Below are 17,729 nucleotides of genomic sequence, written 5' to 3' on the forward strand. Positions count from 1 at the left end.
CTAGCGGCAGCGGTGAGAAACTATCATGAATAAAGTCTGAACGCTTCCCTAACTGCGTGGATTAGACTTGTGTATTTCTTGGTGGAATGGTGACCTACATACTAGCTGGCCAGCATGGCTTAGGTCGTCACACCGACACTCTCGAGAAGTCAGATCACCAAGAGTACCTGAAGTTGACCTTCATACAAGCTCTTGTCTCCAGTATTGGTGGTATGGCCTTCCTCAAGCTGTCCGTCGGGTTCTCACTCCTTCGCTTGGGTGTTCCAACGTTATACAACAGGATACTCTGGTCGCTTATCGGTAAGCCCATGGTGCTTTGAAAAGCGAATTAGTTACGTCTACTAAGCATTGTCAGCATTCGTCTGTCTCTACACACTCGTATCTTGGAGTGAATGGGCTGCCGTGTGCAAACCTATCGCCGGCTTCTGGAATAAGGACCTCAAGCCAACTTGCGTGCCTGTGAAAATTCACAAGGGCTTCGCGCTGATGAACACGAGTAAATCAGTCCTTCACCACACTTACTATACTCGGTGGCTGACCAGATCGTACGCAGGCTGCAACATGTTTACGGATATCTGCTTTGCAACCATCCCTATCCCCATCATTATGGGGTTGCAGATGAAGCAGAAAACTCGCATGTACCTCATCTTTGTTCTGAGCTTGGGCTACACGTAAGTTTCCCGGCATTGAGAAGAGAGAGACTTGAGTTGAGGCACAAAAGCTAACCCAAGTCAAGAGCGGTGGCCATGGGCATCGTCAAGGCCGTTGTCCAGAACACAAAGAGAGGCGACCCCGACCAGTCATTGTATGTCTCTATGTCTATACTTGAACCAGTATGGATGTTTGCTAACAGTATGCCAGCACAAACGACATCCAATTCTGGGGCTTCCTCCAAGTGAACGTCGGAATCATAGCCGCATGTGCGCCATCGCTCAAGCCCCTCGTCGGTGGCATTCTTCGCCTCCCCTCGACGCAGTATTCCAACAGCCGAAGTAACTTCGCCTCGGGATCGAACGGTCAGTCCAACAAAAGTAGAATGCAAAGCAGGATACGCGTTAGCACTCGGATTGAGAGCAAAGGGTGGATAAGGACAGACAGCGATATCGAGCTGGATGAACGGGAGTCCTTTGGCAGCCAGGCGCAAATAACGAGCAATTAGGACGAGCGTGTTGCTCGATAATGATGAGTCCGTTTTCTAGCCGATATTCATATTTGCATTTGAATAATACGACTGCCTTAGGGCTAATTCTCCTCTTCGCGACCTTGGAAAAAGACCAGTGTCTTCGTTCCTCACATTCATTTGCGGAATTGAAGGTTGTGAAGATGCCTGTGTCGAAGCAGATAGCAATCACACAGCACGATACGACTGTGCAAGTAAGCAGCTTTTCCAGTGGTCGCGCATTTAAGAAGGCAAGGAACCTATCCCAAAGTATGCGATGCGCTGCCTGTGGATGTCAGAAGTGTGATGGGTGTCGTGCGCGTGGTTCATGCCAGCAGCGGGCGACCTCGGGATGACGCAGGTACTAACGGGACCCCTCACTCCGCACTCATGCTACCTATAAATGTGTCTACACAACTGAACTCTGCTGACTCACAGCATCACGTACATTTATGAAGGAGACCACCACATCGCCGCATAACGATCACAGATCGATAGGACTACAATCGTGCTACCAACTGCGTAGTAAAGTGTTAAGTTAACCTAAGAGGTATTTGCTAAGGATACAAAGAGTAGATAATACCTAGGTATAGTCTGAAACGTATCTAGACCGCAAAGGGTTTAATGTTAAGCAATATTAGAAGGTGGAAGTGTGTTAAAGGATGCTAGGCAATGTCATTTGTATAGCGGGATGAGTCTCTACGGCAGTGTAGGTCAAGAATGAAAGCTGCTTACATGCCCGGGTATGAGAAGGTATCACAAGGGAAAGCATACAACGGGTATGGCGAGGCACACCCGTTCATTTCATCTCGTCTCCGGTATAACGATACGCCAGTCATATTCCCTTCGCAACTTCAGGGAACAGCACGAACCCCTCACGATTGGACCTCGGCCAAGATTGGAGTAACAACAGACAAGCTACGCGCAGTCTATTTGCCAGAATTGTACCTTACGCCGCCCTGGCCATCGTTGTAGTAGGTCGAGCCCTGGAAGTGAATTAGCGAGAGTCCATCTATGTTGGACAATTCTGACGTACGTTGGGGTTGCTGTAGTAGTACGAGCCATCGGTGTTGGAGTAGTGGTAAGAGTTGGGGTTCGAGGCGCTGGAGCCATAGTCGCGGGAGCAGTAGTGGTTTCCCTACGAAAGAGTCTCAGTCAGGCGTATAAAAAACGAAGAAGTAAGATCATACCTGGCTGTTGGTACCGGAGCTGGTTGTGGTGTAGCCTCCGCTGCCGGTATTGCCAGAGGAAGCCGAGCCGGAGCCGGAAGAGTTGGATGTGTTCTGGGACGACATGGTAGTGGCTGACCGATGTGGGTATTCGAGTAATCGGTGGATCGAGTGGAAACTGAATGGGATCAGGTTGTAGACGAGAAGAGGAGAAGAGGAAGGAGTATTAAATGTACGAGAAAGGCAGCGCCCTGAGGAGAAACCCCGCACTGAATTCCCGCTCCGGCTTACGCTTTCCTCATTCTGATCCCATGAGCTTCGCCACGCGGAACGCGCTACTGCTTGTATCAACGTTTGACCGCTATCGCGCTGTCACGAGCTTACCAGGAAGGAGGGGCCGCTACTACAATCTTGGTATAGTGACACGGCTTTCAGACTACGCGACTCATGCGACGGGACGCGTTCGATTAACTTGGGCTCAAGATCTCACTGGCGTTAGAAGGGAAGTAGACCGTTCAAGTTACAGTATCATTTCTTAGGTTGCTACACTCGATCTTGGAAGATCATGTCACAAGGAAAGCAGGTACAGTCCGACCATCCAGCTTCCTCTCTTCCCTTTTCGTCTATCACTTCCTTTGTATCTTCATCAGCCCCAACGCCGGATTCATGTCATCTGCATATGACAACGTATCTCAGTGCGCCGCCCCAACCTCTTAATGTTGTCGCGCCGGAGATGCCTGTAGAACGGCTTCAATGACAGAAAGCTCCACCAGCTCGGCAGCCGCCTGGTGTTGTTCCCTTCTCTTCTTTACTCTGTACCATGCCACGAACAGGACGAACCCTACGACGGCCGACGAACCGATTGCGGAGATGACGATGAAGATGATGATGGTGGCGGAGGTAGTTGCCTGCTGTTTCGCGACTTCTGTGACAGGCGACGATTTGGGTTCGAAGAGACTCATGGCGTTTTGCTGTCGTTTGCTCTGGATGCTGACTTGTGGTAGTTGCGTAGAGGATGGCGCCGCGCCGGTTCAGACGATGTCCTAACTGGACCTTGTCGTAGCAACAGTGCCTTCCTGAGTCACCCGCTCTTCTGACGTCCGAAGCGTCTGCCGTAAGTTGAAGGTCGAGACTGTTGGCCCAGGTGGTATTGGATTCGTCCAGATGAGCGCCGGTCCGTCGATAATGACAACGCCGCGTTGTCGAAGGCGCCTCCACCGCGCTTTGCTGTATACGTTGGACCAACGGAGAAAGGCGATGACGAGAATGATCTGGAAGAGAAGGATGATGAGGACACCGATGATGATCAGGAAGAGCGGCCAGTCAGGAAGATTGAGGGGCGCCAGTGATACGTGAGTGGATGCTGGGAGTGCCGGCATGGTTGAGAAGATGGCGTGAGAGTGAAGATGCGAGAGGGAGGAGCTCTCCCAATGATTGAGGAAAGTTCCAGTAGCGGTGAGTTGACGCTCGCGTCTCACTTTCACCTTCACTTTGAAATCTCATCTCGCCCGTTTGCGGTGACATCATGTTATTTCCTCAGCCACGTAGTATCTTGTCGCACCCAGGAAGATATTCTGTCTCGTCTGTCGCAGCTTCGTACTTTTCTGTCGCACCCAGGCACCGACAACGTACCCTATACTCACTTCTTGTCGATACCATACCACCATCTGCCGACTACAATGGCACCGCCGGCGCTCCAAGACAACGGAATCGTGAGCTTGCCGACTACGATGGCGGCACCAAAGCTGCAGGAGAACGGGGTCCTGAGCCTGGAGGATACGCCCGGCGAGACCAAGAAGATGTAAGTACATGCCTACAATCAATTTAACTACAATACTAACATTGATATAGCATTGAACGAAATGACGCGCAGTCCCCGCTGCTGAAGCTCCCAGCAGAGATCCGCAACCGCATCGCAAGTCTCGCTTGCGAGACAGAAACTGGTTTCGTATGGTTTCTCGATCACAATGACCATATTGTGACCTCTCCAAAGCTCCGTGGAGCGGTTTCCGCAAACCCTTTGAACGCGGTTTGCAAGATCCTGCGCGCGGAGACAAAGTGGCTGGAGATCAAGATGCACAAGATCAAGGTGGAAAGCGAAATCTTTCTGCGAATGCACACCAACAAAGACCTCCGATTGAGGCAAATCAAATGCGGCATCGAGATAGCGATCATTCACCAAGGTGAATTCATGATAGAGAATCGCCGGCGTCAAGCCATCTTCGAATACGCCAAAGCAAACCCCGACATCAAGATCGTGGTGCGCATCACCAATTGGAAAGTTGCTTCGGCAATGATACCACTCCAGTACTTTGTCTGCCTGGGATGGGCCATGGAAAAGACCCTACGGGGCAAAATAAGGAAGTTTACCGGCTGCAAAAAGGCCTTTGCAAGCTGGGAGGATGGAAAGGCAAAAGAAGACCTCGATCTGTCAAATCTGAGGTTCTTCCCCAGCATGGTGTTCTTTGGCGAAGACACGTTCCGCCGCAACATGAACAACGGCGAGGAGCGTACGTTTGTCAAGAAGCTCCTCAAGCAGTATGGGAGTGAAGATGCGGTGGTGGAGGCGATGAACGTCTGGTTTGAGGAGGGTATATAGATTCTGGGGACTCTCGACTTTGTAGTGCCAACCTTGTAGATAATTGAGTGCCCATGAGCAGCTTGTAATATATTGTATAACGGATGTCTTGTTCGGTCCTCAACGTCGACTCGCGCGAGATGCACCGAGATGTACCTGGTCGCATCGGCAACAGCTACCCCGAAAGATATAAACCCGAACAGTTTGACCACGATTGATCTTGAATGCAGAGTCTTATACCTTGACATCGGAGCAGCTTGGGAAGTCGGTGTAAGATGATGGTCCGACATGGTTTTGGAGCGAGAGTCAGTTCCGAAGACGGCAATATCGCCCGCTGACTGTCGCGGTCGTGCGAGCAAAGACCGATCGGGCTATGATGCCTGCGCGGGATGATTTGCCATAACGAGCATCGTGGAGCTGAACCATCAACCAACCTTGGAACATTGCAAGAGTTGAAGACGAAGAAGTCGCGCAGCACATGTATTGCGTCTACGATGTTCCAGATTTACTATTGTGGCTAGGCTTGACATGTGCTCTAGCCTTCACATGCCAACGGCGAGTTCCACGGTTGCGCGTTCCCACGCGTGACTTGCCCCAGGTTTCCCAGCAAGCCCCAACTCCTCGGCGTTCCGTCCGATGGAGAGGTCAGCCAACCGCCAGCCGCCCACCACGCTGCGCGTACCCAAGTCATGTGGGCGCTGACGGCGACGAGCGTCTTCACATGCAACAGCTGGACCGTTGCTCAATATTCACATCAGCAGCGCAGAGCAGGCCGGGCTTGGTGAGGCTCACGCATTGCCAGCAGACAAACCGCCGCCGCGTGATTGGCCCGCGCGGCGACAACCTTGGAAGTGCATGCGGGTTAGCGCATTCTCCACTTCCGAGGCACAAGTTGCGCTCCAAGTGCTAGACGGAAGCCGAGCAGCCATCCGTTGCATCCATACAAAGCAGAAGCCGATCCCCAGACTTTTCGCCTTCATCTGCTCTCTCTCCATACCCCGTCTTTTCTCCCCTTCCCTCTTCAACCGCATCCATCACCATGCCCGAGAGAGTCATTGTTGTTGGCGCTGGCCGTAAGCATCACCGCATCATACACCGTCACGCGCATGGCTAACCACGACGGCAGTGTCCGGCTTGAGCGCTGCTCACACCATCTACCTCGCTGGTGGAAATGTCGTTCTCCTCGACAAGAACAACTTCATGGGAGGCAACTCCACAAAGGCCACATCGGGAATCAACGGTGCTCTCACAAGGACGCAAGTCGACGAGAAGATCGGCGACAGCGTCAAGCAGTTCTACGATGACACACTCAAGTCTGCGCGAGACAAGGCGCGGCCAGACCTGATCAAGGTCCTGACCTACAAGTCCGCTGCCGCCGTCGAGTGGCTGATGGACGTCTTCAACCTAGACCTCACTCTCGTCTCGCGGTTGGGGTACGTCCGACAGTATTCCCGAATCTGACACATGTACTGACTTTGACAGCGGTCACTCCCAACCCCGTACCCACCGTGGCCACGATGCCAAGTTCCCCGGAATGGCCATCACATACGCTCTGATGCAACGATTCGAGGAGTTGGCTGAGCAGGAGCCAGAGCGCGTCCAGCTCGTCAAGAAGGCCAAGGTCTCCAAGATCAACACCGAGGGCAACCGTGCCACCGGTGTTACATACACATTCGGCGGCGAGGAGACGACACTCGAGGGCCCCGTCATCCTGGCGACTGGTGGTTACGCCGCCGACTTCACAGAGGACTCTCTTCTGAAGAAGTGGAGGCCAGACACCTACGACCTCTCCACCACCAACGGTGCTCACGCTACCGGTGACGGACACAAGATGCTGATGAAGATTGGTGCCAACGGCATCGACATGGACAAGGTCCAAGTGCACCCTACTGGTCTTGTCGACCCCAAGGACCCTACAGCAAAGACCAAGTTCTTGGCCGCCGAAGGTACGTGCATCACCGACATATATCGTTCTCATGCTAACAGTCTCTAGCTCTCCGTGGTGAGGGTGGTATCCTTCTCAACAACAAGGGCAAGCGCTTCTGCGACGACCTCGGTCACCGCGACTACGTCTCCGGCATGATGTGGACTGAGAAGGAGAAGGGCAACTGGCCCATTCGCCTTGTCCTGAACTCCAAGGCATCCAACGTCCTCGACTTCCACACAAGACATTACTCCGGACGTGGCCTGATGAAGAAGATGACCGGTGCGGAGCTCGCCAAGGAGATTGGTGTCAGCGACAAGGACCTCCAGACCGAGTTCCAAAGCTACAACGCCATTGCCAAGGGCGAGAAGAAGGATGAGTGGAACAAGAAGTACTTCCACAACCTGCCCTTCGACATCAACGACACCTTCCACGTTGCACAGATGGAGCCTGTACTCCACTTCACCATGGGTGGTATCGAGATCAACGACCAAGCACAGTGCTTGAACTCTGACGGCAAGCCATTCGACGGTCTGTACGTCTGCGGTGAGCTTGCTGGGGGTGTCCACGGTGCCAACCGTCTCGGTGGTTCATCACTTCTTGGCTGTGTCGTCTACGGTCGTGTAGCAGGAGAGTCTGCTTCCAAGTACCTTTTCCAACAAGCGCTTAACAAGTCCGGTGGTGCCGCTGTCAACCGTCTCGGTCAGATCTCGCTGCACATCGACCCATCGCAACCGGGCAAGGTCTCCGTCGAGTGGGGCAACGGTGTCAGCGGAAACGCTCAAGCCAGCTCTTCATCAGACCCCGTTGAGCAACAAAAGCAGCTGTCTTCCGCACCTGTCATGTCGTCAAACGGCGACTCCAACGACCCAGGAAAGGTTTCCAAGCCTAACGCACCCAAGAAGTTCAGCATTCCCGACAAGGAGTTCTCGCTCGAGGAGGTTGCGAAGCACAACAAGAAGGATGATTTATGGATTGCTGTAAAGGGTATCGTTATGGACGTCACCAACTGGACAGATGAGCACCCAGGAGGTCCTCAGGCGCTCTTCAGCCATATGGGCAAGGACGCGTCAGAGGAATTTGAGATGCTTCACGACGATGAGGTTATCCCCAAGTACGCCCCCGAGATCGTCATCGGTCGGGTCAAGGGTCAAGAGGTGACACTTGAGTACTGAAGAGGGAAAATGTTGTTTGTACTTTTAGCATGTTCGAAATGATATCACTTGCATATTTCCGATGAACGTTCAGTTGGCATACTCCTGTGATGTTTGTACCATTTATGCATTCACCTGGTTAGCAGGGTTACACTGCAGAGAGTCGAGCCTCTCGTGCCATGGTAGCGGCGGCAGATCAGCCTTGGATCAGCCTCGGACCCTGGGCCGCATTTTCCCCAGACCATGAACACGCCGCACCCAGTCCCCCTTTGAGCATTACGCAGGCGACATGCTCACGACTGCGTAACGTTTCTCCTCACGTGCATCCTTCCTCAAAAATGCTGCGCCAGCCACTCCTTCATTCCTTTGACAGACAATGACCACATACGACGAGTATGGCATTCCCGTCGGCGCATACTCAGAACCCGAGAGCTTGACACACCAGGCATGGCGGCTGGGCAGGGCCTTCTTTCTATATCGCATACGACCTGCTGTGCAGGGTAAGAGAAATGAGCTGCGAAGTGGGAATTGGAGCTTTAAGCGGCTCTTTACGCTCGTGAATGGGCTGGTGCTGCTGTGGTGGGTGGTTCTGTACTGGGGCGAGAGAGGTATCTTTAACAGCGCCGTCGAGAGCTGCCACTGGGACAAATGGGAAGACTGGGTGCGTCTATACCTCACAAAATCTACGGGACTGTGCAAAACTAATCGCAACTTTAGGAAACCGGCGCGAACCCCCACAGACTCATCTTCGTCGCCGACCCGCAACTCATAGATCCGCACACCTACCCCGGCCGCCCGTGGCCCCTCAATCCTCTAGCCTACAAATACACCGACCTGTACCTCCGTCGCACCTATTCTCGCTTCCAGACCGTCCTATACCCTGACACTATTTTCTTCCTCGGCGATCTCTTCGACGGTGGTCGCGAATGGTCTACGCGCACAACTACCTCGCCTGAGGAACAGTACCGCAAGTATGGCGAAGACTTCTGGATGAACGAATACAGAAGATTCGGAAACATCTTCTTCAAACACTGGGGTGATGGCGGCATGCAGGCGAGACCAGGACAGCCCGGACGGAAGCTCATAAGCAGTCTACCTGGTAATCATGACCTGGGATTTGCCAAAGGAGTACAAGAAGGCGTCCGAAACAGATTTGAAGCCTACTTTGGCGACGGCAACAGAATCGACGTCATCGCAAACCACACTTTCGTCTCAATCGACAGCGTCTCCCTGAGCGCGTTCGGCCAGGAGTCCCCCGAACAAGTCGAGAAGATATGGCGCCCTACAAAAGACTTCCTCTCCGACGCAAAGAAGCGCAAAAAGCGCCTCATCCAACGCGAACTACGAGCGCAACAAGGCCTGCGACCCTACCCAGGCATGCCACACCACGCAATCTCCGCGCAAGACCTAGCCACCTCCGCCCTCCCCCACGCCAACGACGACATCACCGAATTTCCCACCATCCTCCTCACCCACGTGCCCCTCTACCGCGCCCCAGGCACACCCTGCGGCCCCCTTCGCGAACACTGGCCCCCGACGCCTCCCCCACCCGGCCAACCTCCCCTCGACCACGACGACCGAAACGCCATCTCCGTCCGTGGTGGCTATCAATACCAAAATGTGCTCAATCGCGAGATCACCGCTGATATTGCTGAGAAGGTAGGCGATATTCGATATGCCTTTTCGGGCGACGACCATGATTACTGCGAGTTGGTGCATAAAGCGTATACCAGTGCTGGCGGCGGCATACGCGAGATCACGGTCAAGAGCATTAGTTGGGCTATGGGCGTTAGACTGCCAGGTGTTGTGCTGGTTAGTCTGTGGAATCCGGTTGACACGCTTGGGAAGCCGTTGAATGGGGGGGATGCGAGTAAGACGATTCAGACGAAGTTGTGTCTGCTGCCTGATCAGATTGGCACGTTTCTGAGATACGGAAGTCTGTTCGGACTAACGCTGTTGCTGCTGTTCGTTCGCGCGGCGGGCGTTATGCTAGGCGTTGTCTCGAATGGCGAGGACGAAAAGGCGGAAAGTCCGCTGTTACCTACGACGAACGTCCCAGCTGCTATGGAGAAGGAATCGCATTCATCCAACTCATCGACTAGTTCGGAGCGAAACGGCAATCTATCTGCTCGAGCGACTACTCAAGCACGAACCCAACAGCAACAGCAGCACTCGAAATATCAACTCCCATTGATACAACATGCCGGCTATGATCCGACCAAAGACTTTGACGATGACGATGCAGGAGACAAAAAGGTTAGAGTCTACGGTGGTAGTACCAAAGCGGACAAAAAGCCGCGGAAACGGAGAAAGGGGCTCAGTCTGTTTTGGTGGGAACTCAGGACGAGTTTGAGGACGGTGGTTGTGCTGGGGGGCGTGTGGTATGTGTTCTTGGTGTGGAGAGGGTGAGGGGTGTATCTCTGGTCGTTCGTCACATGTTGTAGAAATATTATTGGTCAACTTCAAGTCTGGATTTTGGTCTAGTTTGCAAAGTGACGGTGTGACGTAGGGTTCTAGGCCCGGAAATCGCAGGATATGTGAATCTGCGCCTTGTTTGATGGAGAGTAGACCGTCCGCATGCCTCGACCCATCTTGTTATTCATTCCCCCCACTGGTTCTCCTTTGTAGACTACTCAATGGCAGGCCACCGACTTTGTCGACGAAGACTGGCTGAACATCAAGTATCCAACGAAAGCACCCACAGCCACAGCAAGCATAACCCAACCGTTGTACGTCATGAAAAGCAGCCTACACACATCAGCCCCAATCTCCAAAACCAGTCCCACCAGGATGAACTTACATGATGAAGAACGAGTAAAACACCTGCACAGCATACAAAACAGCCTTGATAATCTTCATCTGCTGCTCGGCACTGCGCCCCAAACCACCGTTTCTCCCTGATCCAAGTAATGAGCTAGATTCATCTGTGGCGTCGTCTATACACGGCGACGAAAAGGTTAAACTCAGCGAGTGTTTCCCAAGAAGTGTGGTTGATTGAAGATAGAAGAAAAGAGACCTCCCTAGTCTCCTACTTCTACGACCTTGCCTCTTCTCGTAGTCGTACTTGCTACTACTACTCCGGTTGTATGTGTGTATGTGTATGGAAGAGGCAAACTCACCTCTAGGTCCCTCCATGACGCCCTTGGAGTAGGCTTCGTATCGTCGCGATATCTCGCGGATGGCTTCGTAGCCGGCGGTCATGAGGACGACGGCGAGGAGCGAGAAGACGAGCGAGGTCGTGCCGGAGATGTGCCATGAGGGGAAGACGATGCAGAGATCGGTTGTGTCCCAGGTGAACAGCATCTATTCGAGCGACATGTCAGCGTGTCGTCCGATACTGAGACGTAGATGGCCATACGTTCATGTTGCACTTGGGTCCGTCGCCGCCCATGCCGGGCATGTCGTGGCCCATGTGGCCGTGGTCCATGTGCGAGTGATCCATGCCCATGTTGTATTTTAGTTCCGAGATCGGTTGGAGTGGTTGTTGTTGGATGCTGTGGAGGGGATGGGGAAGCTATGCTCGTGTCTCGAGATAGGCGGGTCGAGAAGCTGCATGTGATGGCACGCGTCGCACCAGTGATCGACAAATGCACGCACGAGCCGCGGTTCCGCGGGGCGAGAAGCTCCCCACTTGTGCTGGACCCTTGATGATTACATCGTCGACTTTACATTTCAAAGCAGACTAAGCAAACTCGTCGCGCTGACTTGAGGAACGAGGTTCTCTTTTGACATACACATCAATCCAGGATGAATACGACGCGATCATTACGGCCAGCCATCCGGCTCGCGCAACGCGCCTCGCGATCAACACCGCGAGCTTCCGTAACACTCCCACATCGCCACTTCTCAGAATCGCAACCGCACCGACAACTAGGTCCGCCATTGAATATACCAAAATGGTAAGATACATACATATACCACCCCAGCTCCTCTCAGCTGCTCCCATCCCGTCCTGCCTCAAACAAACCCAACTAACAAACCTCGCACGCAGGGTTTCGGAGAACGCGCACATGCTCAAACCGCCGATAAACAACTACTGCGTCTACAACGACGCCGTAACCGTAATGATAGTCGGCGGCCCCAACGAACGAACCGACTACCACATCAACGAAACCGCAGAATGGTTCTACCAACACAAAGGCGGCATGCTGCTCAAAGTCGTCGACACGACCCTCCCACCAGGCCAGCAATTCAAAGACATACACATCAACGAAGGCGACATGTTCTTACTCCCCCCAAACACACCGCATAACCCTGTGCGCTTCAAAGATACCGTGGGTGTGGTGTTGGAGCAGAAGAGGCCGGAGGGCAGTTTGGATCGCCTGAGGTGGTATTGTCAGAACTGTGGGGATAAGGTGTATGAGGCGGCGTTTTATTGTACGGATTTGGGCACGCAGATTAAGGATGCAGTGAATGCTTTCAAGGCGGATACGGAGAAGAGGACGTGTAAGAGTTGTGGGACGGTTTGTGATACTGCGCCGCAGCCGAAGAAGGCTTAATTGGGATGGAAATGGGGTGTATGATATGTATTCTATGTAGGGCGGCTGCAATGGAGAAGGTGAAAGGGTTTATAGTCCTTTCCACATGATCTTGGAAATGTGGTCTGTCTTCTTTCGACTGGGTTTGACGAGGCCCAGGTATCGCAGTTCGGCTAGTGCTCGCTGGAATAGTGCCCTGTGACGGATTAGTATACCATGACTGTGATATGCAGGTGCAGACTTACATGGTGTTGGGCTCGTTCTCTTCTGTTCCGTCTCCCGCAATGGCGTTGAACGCAGACCATAGATCGGTAACGTTGATCAACGTTCCAGACTCGAGGTACATCTGATACACAATAGCTGTCGCTGGTTGTGTGGCAGAAAGAGCTGCAGGGTTTCCATCCACTCCACTACAGCATTCGCAGCCCAGATAGTCGTGAGGTGAAGCTAGTGCACGCTCAACAGCAAAGCGCGGCTTGGGTTGGAAGACCTCTGTGTGTGGTGACTTTAGGTCGTATATGAAGAGCTCATTCAGAGTCAACGTCTTCGGGTCGATGAAGGAGGAGGTGAAATACACCTCGAGCTTGTCGTGAAATTCTGTGACCAGGTCTGAGTATGCCTTGTCTTGCTCTGACAGTGCAGCCTTGTGCTTGCTCAGAAGTACCTTTTGTGCTACGACGGTGGTTCGTACACTGTCGTTGCGGACATCGTGCTGCGTGCGGAGCGGTGCATCGGCGTTTTGTAGCAGGTTGTCGAGCGTCTGCTGAGCTGAAGCAATGCCCAATGAGACGTTGTCGTCTTCAAGATCTCGTAGCGATGCTAGGAAATGTACCAGTCTATCGGATGGAATCTTCTTGATGGATAACATCGTTTCGCGGATGAGGGGCGATCCAGCTAGCTCGCCAGCTGCTGCTCGGGTCCAGATAGATGAAAGTCGGACGCTGGGTGACATCTGAAGCGACTCGCGGATGTTCGCCAGTACTTCCGCAGCATGGCTCAATGATAACATGGCGCGTTGGCCAGATTGCAGATGATGTGCAATCTGGTCGAACAGGTACTTGTTATCTTCCAGTACTCTTCGTACATCTTGTGCCTGACCAGCTTCTAGCATGCGCTCAACCCACTGGCGAAACGATGGCAGAGTGCGAACAGCTTCGAACGCATCCGCTGATAGATCTCCGTGTGTAACATCATGCGCGAAGAAGACGCTGGGTACGCTAGCATAAAAGTGCGACATGTAAGCGTACTTCAGCCCATCACAGAAATCTTGTGTGTTTTGAACGTGATCCTTTTGCCGATCCAACATACGGCGACAGAGGTTGGGTCCAATGTGAAGTCGAGAATCTGTGCTGGCAACCGTCGCGCGAAACAGCTTCTCAATGATCTCGTCAGATTGAGTAACGTCGAACTTCTGGCCTTCAAGGTAGCGGAGTGAGTTGCCTGCCATTCGCTCCTCGAAGCTCTCTGCAGAAGTAGCAATGCCAAAGAGTAGAACGAAAGGTAGACGATCGAGCCATGAGCTGTTAACGTTAGCGTATGTAATTGCTATACATAGTCTGACGTACTGAAGAAGATCAACTACATCGACGAGTAGTCCAACGTCGAAAGCCTCGCTGTCCTGCAAAGCGACAACGATGCTAGAAGCGCGATTCTTCTTTTGCCATTCCTGAACATGGCCAAGATCGTAATTGAGTAACTTTGGACCATGCCTCGAGGACGTAGCCGGGCGGTCTACATCATCCTCATCCTCATCGTCCACGCGCGAGGTAACCTTCTTAATGAGGGTTTTCAGCAGTGTCTTCAGATTTGGGCATTCGCTGGATGTTAGTACAACATATGCGCAGTTTTCAGCTCTGATGCCCCTACCCAGACGCTCGAAGAAAGGGCCATGGGATGCAATGCTAGGACCGGCAACGATGAGCGCTGTTGGTATGGCAAACTTGGGCTCATCTGGCGATGCGCTGGAAGCGGAGATGAAGTTGACGATCTTTTCCTGGGTGGCGCTATCTGCCCCTTCCAAAGTACTCTGCTCATATTAGCAGCCATTCAACGCCTGTCACTATTCGGATCACTCACTTGAATGCGCTCGTCTTGCTGTGCCCACAACTCCCGATACCTGGCTAGCCGTTCTGGTAGTTGCGCCTGCGGGTCGAATTTGCCGGTCCTTTGTCGCTTTGGCGCCCGCTCTTCTGTCGAAGGTGGTTCATATATGTAGCTTTTCTGATGCTCCATCTTCAATTGTTGCAGGCGGGGTGGCTTGTCTACTTGTCTGATGTTGTTGATGGGCAAGGGCTAGGGGCAGGCGCGACGAATCGCGAAGCGCGTGAGCACGGGACTTGGTGATTTGGTCAAAGCTCACGAGGCTGTTTCAGGGACAACGTCGAATACCAGCATGTGTAGTGGACTGTACTGTGGTAGGAGTGACAGAGTTATGACATCCGAGAAATATGTTCAATTGCAGTTTATCTGCACTGGTTTGCCTACGGATGTATTGTACGATTTTCACCTTGCGCGTTCCTCTTGTCCATCTTATTGATAATCGATAGCTATTGGGAGTGTAGAAAGTACTTTGAAGCTACCTTACCTTCAAATGGTTATGGATACACATCAGCCAGAAAGAACTGGACTCCTTGATTCACTAGATTCTCACCAGCGACTATGACTTTTCGAGACCGTTGCCATGTTGTGACCGCGACCTAAAGCTGCAAAGCCAGACAATGGGGTACGAGCCGAGCATTACGCCGGTCTCATATGTCCAGCCGTGATCTCACCTATTGTAGGCTAAGAGCGTAGCAGAATTCGTGCTCGTAGCTTGCGGTATCGAGACATCTTCATGTAGTGAAGATTTAGGTCTCTCAATCGTGGTCCTCCTCAGTCACTCCTGGACATCCTTCCATTTCGGCATCAGGGTATTCGTATCCGCAGTACAGACAGTAGTGGTACTCTTCGCGAAGGAATACCAGAAGCTTCTGTAACCGCTCTGCCACAGGCAAGGCCTCGAATTCCGCCAGCTCTGGATCTTCATCCTCAAGCTCGTTTTCAAGTGTAGTATAGAACGGCGCAAGATCTCGGCCTTGTGCTATCTTCGAATCGTCGTCATCGTCTTCCGGGGCTAGCGTGGGTAATCGCGACGAAATGCTATTATTCAGTTCTCGTCGTTGCTGCTTGTCGCGGTTCTTCTCGACCCTGCGCCGTGCACGAACACGCCAAAGGACGTTGATGTCCTTCAGTGGTTTCTCGCTCGTGTCTGGCACGCCTTTTTCTTCGGCCTTCTTGTCAGACAAGCGCTCGGCTGTCCTCTGCGCGCTGTCCAAATCTCGTTCGGCCTTCTTCTCTTTCTGTTCTTGGCGCATTATCTCTAGGTAATCACCCTCTTCTTCCTTTGCGCGCTTTGCCAGTCGATCTGCTTCCTCGAACTGTTCTCTGAACTTGCGCTTCTTTTCCGACTCAAGACCAATGCCTCCTCTGTCGTCTTTGGGGTTGACTCGTATCGGCTCTTTGCGCGCGTCTTCAGATTTGCCGAGAGCATCGCCCTGCTTGAATCCGAATTTGGCCATCATCTTGAATCCCTTGTTGGTCTCGGGCAGAGCAGTGGCGAGGGCAGCTTCTCGTGCAGCTTCGGCCTCTTCTTCTCGTTCGGCTTTGGTCTTCTGTCGCGCTTTGGCTTCGCCCTGTCCATGTGTCAGTCTGGCACAATTCCGCAATTCCACTCAACGCACCTCTTTGCGCTTGCGCGCGGCGCGCTGGAGGGAAGTCTCATACTTTGGGCCCTTTGGCGCATCCTCAAACACCATATTCATGTAATCATCCTCCTCGTCTGATTGCGCCATCTTGTGCTAGTGAATTGTGAATGCTCTAAAAATTTGTGTTGTCGACTCGGGCGCCTCAACTCGCAGGACCGCCCGCAGCGGCAGCGACCCACCTTCGTAGCGTTCCCTTGGCATATGTCAGGGCAGGCGATCCCCCAGAGTCTTCTTTCGACCACATCTCCTCGCCCAGCCTGCTAAATGCCATCGGCCCTCAATCAGCGCTATAGTGACGCATCGCGCTCGCTGAAGCGGGCGCATATTAGGCCTCCCAAACGACCTGTGTGCATATTGGGCCTTCCAAACGATCTGGTCTCCAACCGTAGACCCGGGAGGCTCGAACAACGACTTCCGCCACCTACGTTCCTTGGGGAAAAGGGCTGGGCCGGCCCTGGGTGCCACACAAATCGAATTGGACACCACATGAACCGCAGATAGCGGGTGTTTCGGATGCCAAGGCAACCCCTGCTCGATGTTGATTTAGACGACTTTCAGTGCGACGGATCCATCTGCTTGTATGCTTTGTCCTAGTGTGTATATCAAGATGCAGAGATGCAGCCGCTTGCTGGGTGTTGGGGTTGATTTCGGCTCGAGCCCATGATTTCGGCTTTTCGCCTTCATGTGAATGAGGGGGCTGGTGATTCTCTTACCTGAGGCAATAAGCCTCTGCTCACCTGCTGATTTAGACGGCTTTAGATTATTTCCTCACTGCAACAAAGAGGCGCGTCTCCCGAATTCAGATCGACCACCGACAAGCATTGGCTTACATTGGTTGCCGCTTCAGGGGGTTTCTCCACCTCTAACCTCAAAAGGTGCAGGACCCGCGCTACCGTCTGGGGTCAACAACGATCCCTCGCACTGCTCGGGCTGTTCAATATGATCGCGTGTCACTCGAGTCAACGCCTTTTCGCCTCTGGTTGTAGTCGGACGAGCCAATCCAGATAGACGGACATTGCCGAGCAGCTTGGAGCTTCATGCAGACCTATCCACTCACGGCTCTTCGGCGCCCTAGGTTACAAAATGTGGCCGCATTCTTCAGACATCCCTCACGCATGTGCCAGTTGATCCTTCAATTGCCTGCGCTGCCTCGGCTTCGTAATGCGACCGGATAGGTGGTGAGTGCTTCGGAGCGTATCCGCAACAGGCTACTTTCTCGGGCAACCCGTCATCTTCATGAAAATCGCTAAGAGGCCTGTCACTGATCGTACCCTTTTTGACATTCGCCTTGCCATCGGTGCACAGCCAATTGGTATTTGGCGTAAGAGGGGTCTCGGTCGTTTTCGCGCATGTGCCAGTCTCCTACACATTCCCCAGCTTTTGACATCCACAAGGTGTGCGTTCCCCGCGTACCTCCGCGTTCATACCGTCCTTGGAAGTCTTGGTGTATTTTCTTATTTCTACTTAATTCGCGTGCGACACCCTGCGGGTCTATCCCCTGAAGAACCCACAGTCGCTCTGAAT

At 52.9% G+C, this 17,729-nt stretch overlaps 9 protein-coding genes across 9 annotated transcripts; 5 read left to right on the forward strand and 4 right to left on the reverse strand.

Moving 5' to 3' along the window:
- Window positions 1-25: 25 nt before the first annotated feature.
- On the forward strand, window positions 26-1,159 carry J4E88_008848 (uncharacterized protein; the record flags this gene model as incomplete). Its single annotated transcript, XM_049402456.1, has 6 exons — window positions 26-34; window positions 114-300; window positions 356-496; window positions 554-671; window positions 737-805; window positions 862-1,159. 6 exons carry the CDS (start codon window positions 26-28, stop codon window positions 1,157-1,159), a joined length of 822 nt encoding a protein of 273 aa, XP_049251693.1.
- Window positions 1,160-2,088: 929 nt separating this feature from the next.
- J4E88_008849 (uncharacterized protein) lies at window positions 2,089-2,454 on the reverse strand (the record flags this gene model as incomplete). The annotated part of the gene is made up of 3 exons (XM_049402457.1): window positions 2,089-2,145; window positions 2,196-2,297; window positions 2,350-2,454. The coding sequence occupies 3 exons, from the start codon at window positions 2,452-2,454 to the stop codon at window positions 2,089-2,091; spliced, it is 264 nt and encodes an 87-aa protein (XP_049251694.1).
- Window positions 2,455-4,007: 1,553 nt separating this feature from the next.
- J4E88_008850 (uncharacterized protein) lies at window positions 4,008-4,927 on the forward strand (the record flags this gene model as incomplete). The annotated part of the gene is made up of 2 exons (XM_049402458.1): window positions 4,008-4,129; window positions 4,180-4,927. 2 exons carry the CDS (start codon window positions 4,008-4,010, stop codon window positions 4,925-4,927), a joined length of 870 nt encoding a protein of 289 aa, XP_049251695.1.
- Window positions 4,928-5,945: 1,018 nt separating this feature from the next.
- J4E88_008851 (uncharacterized protein) lies at window positions 5,946-8,005 on the forward strand (the record flags this gene model as incomplete). Its single annotated transcript, XM_049402459.1, has 4 exons — window positions 5,946-5,979; window positions 6,033-6,339; window positions 6,389-6,852; window positions 6,900-8,005. 4 exons carry the CDS (start codon window positions 5,946-5,948, stop codon window positions 8,003-8,005), a joined length of 1,911 nt encoding a protein of 636 aa, XP_049251696.1.
- Window positions 8,006-8,360: 355 nt separating this feature from the next.
- J4E88_008852 (uncharacterized protein) lies at window positions 8,361-10,393 on the forward strand (the record flags this gene model as incomplete). The annotated part of the gene is made up of 2 exons (XM_049402460.1): window positions 8,361-8,645; window positions 8,702-10,393. The coding sequence occupies 2 exons, from the start codon at window positions 8,361-8,363 to the stop codon at window positions 10,391-10,393; spliced, it is 1,977 nt and encodes a 658-aa protein (XP_049251697.1).
- A 224-nt stretch (window positions 10,394-10,617) lies between these two features.
- Window positions 10,618-11,432, reverse strand: J4E88_008853 (uncharacterized protein; the record flags this gene model as incomplete). Its single annotated transcript, XM_049402461.1, has 4 exons — window positions 10,618-10,732; window positions 10,785-10,881; window positions 11,104-11,287; window positions 11,343-11,432. 4 exons carry the CDS (start codon window positions 11,430-11,432, stop codon window positions 10,618-10,620), a joined length of 486 nt encoding a protein of 161 aa, XP_049251698.1.
- Window positions 11,433-11,880: 448 nt separating this feature from the next.
- On the forward strand, window positions 11,881-12,483 carry BNA1 (3-hydroxyanthranilic acid dioxygenase; the record flags this gene model as incomplete). The annotated part of the gene is made up of 2 exons (XM_049402462.1): window positions 11,881-11,883; window positions 11,911-12,483. 2 exons carry the CDS (start codon window positions 11,881-11,883, stop codon window positions 12,481-12,483), a joined length of 576 nt encoding a protein of 191 aa, XP_049251699.1.
- Window positions 12,484-12,552: 69 nt separating this feature from the next.
- J4E88_008855 (uncharacterized protein) lies at window positions 12,553-14,694 on the reverse strand (the record flags this gene model as incomplete). Its single annotated transcript, XM_049402463.1, has 4 exons — window positions 12,553-12,658; window positions 12,708-13,982; window positions 14,028-14,488; window positions 14,539-14,694. 4 exons carry the CDS (start codon window positions 14,692-14,694, stop codon window positions 12,553-12,555), a joined length of 1,998 nt encoding a protein of 665 aa, XP_049251700.1.
- A 623-nt stretch (window positions 14,695-15,317) lies between these two features.
- Window positions 15,318-16,292, reverse strand: J4E88_008856 (uncharacterized protein; the record flags this gene model as incomplete). Its single annotated transcript, XM_049402464.1, has 2 exons — window positions 15,318-16,133; window positions 16,182-16,292. 2 exons carry the CDS (start codon window positions 16,290-16,292, stop codon window positions 15,318-15,320), a joined length of 927 nt encoding a protein of 308 aa, XP_049251701.1.
- Window positions 16,293-17,729: the final 1,437 nt, after the last annotated feature.

This window comes from Alternaria novae-zelandiae (genome assembly GCF_023758075.1).
Source record: "Alternaria novae-zelandiae strain BMP 2774 chromosome Unknown scaffold_21, whole genome shotgun sequence".
In the NCBI taxonomy this organism is placed as follows: Eukaryota; Fungi; Ascomycota; class Dothideomycetes; order Pleosporales; family Pleosporaceae; genus Alternaria; species Alternaria novae-zelandiae.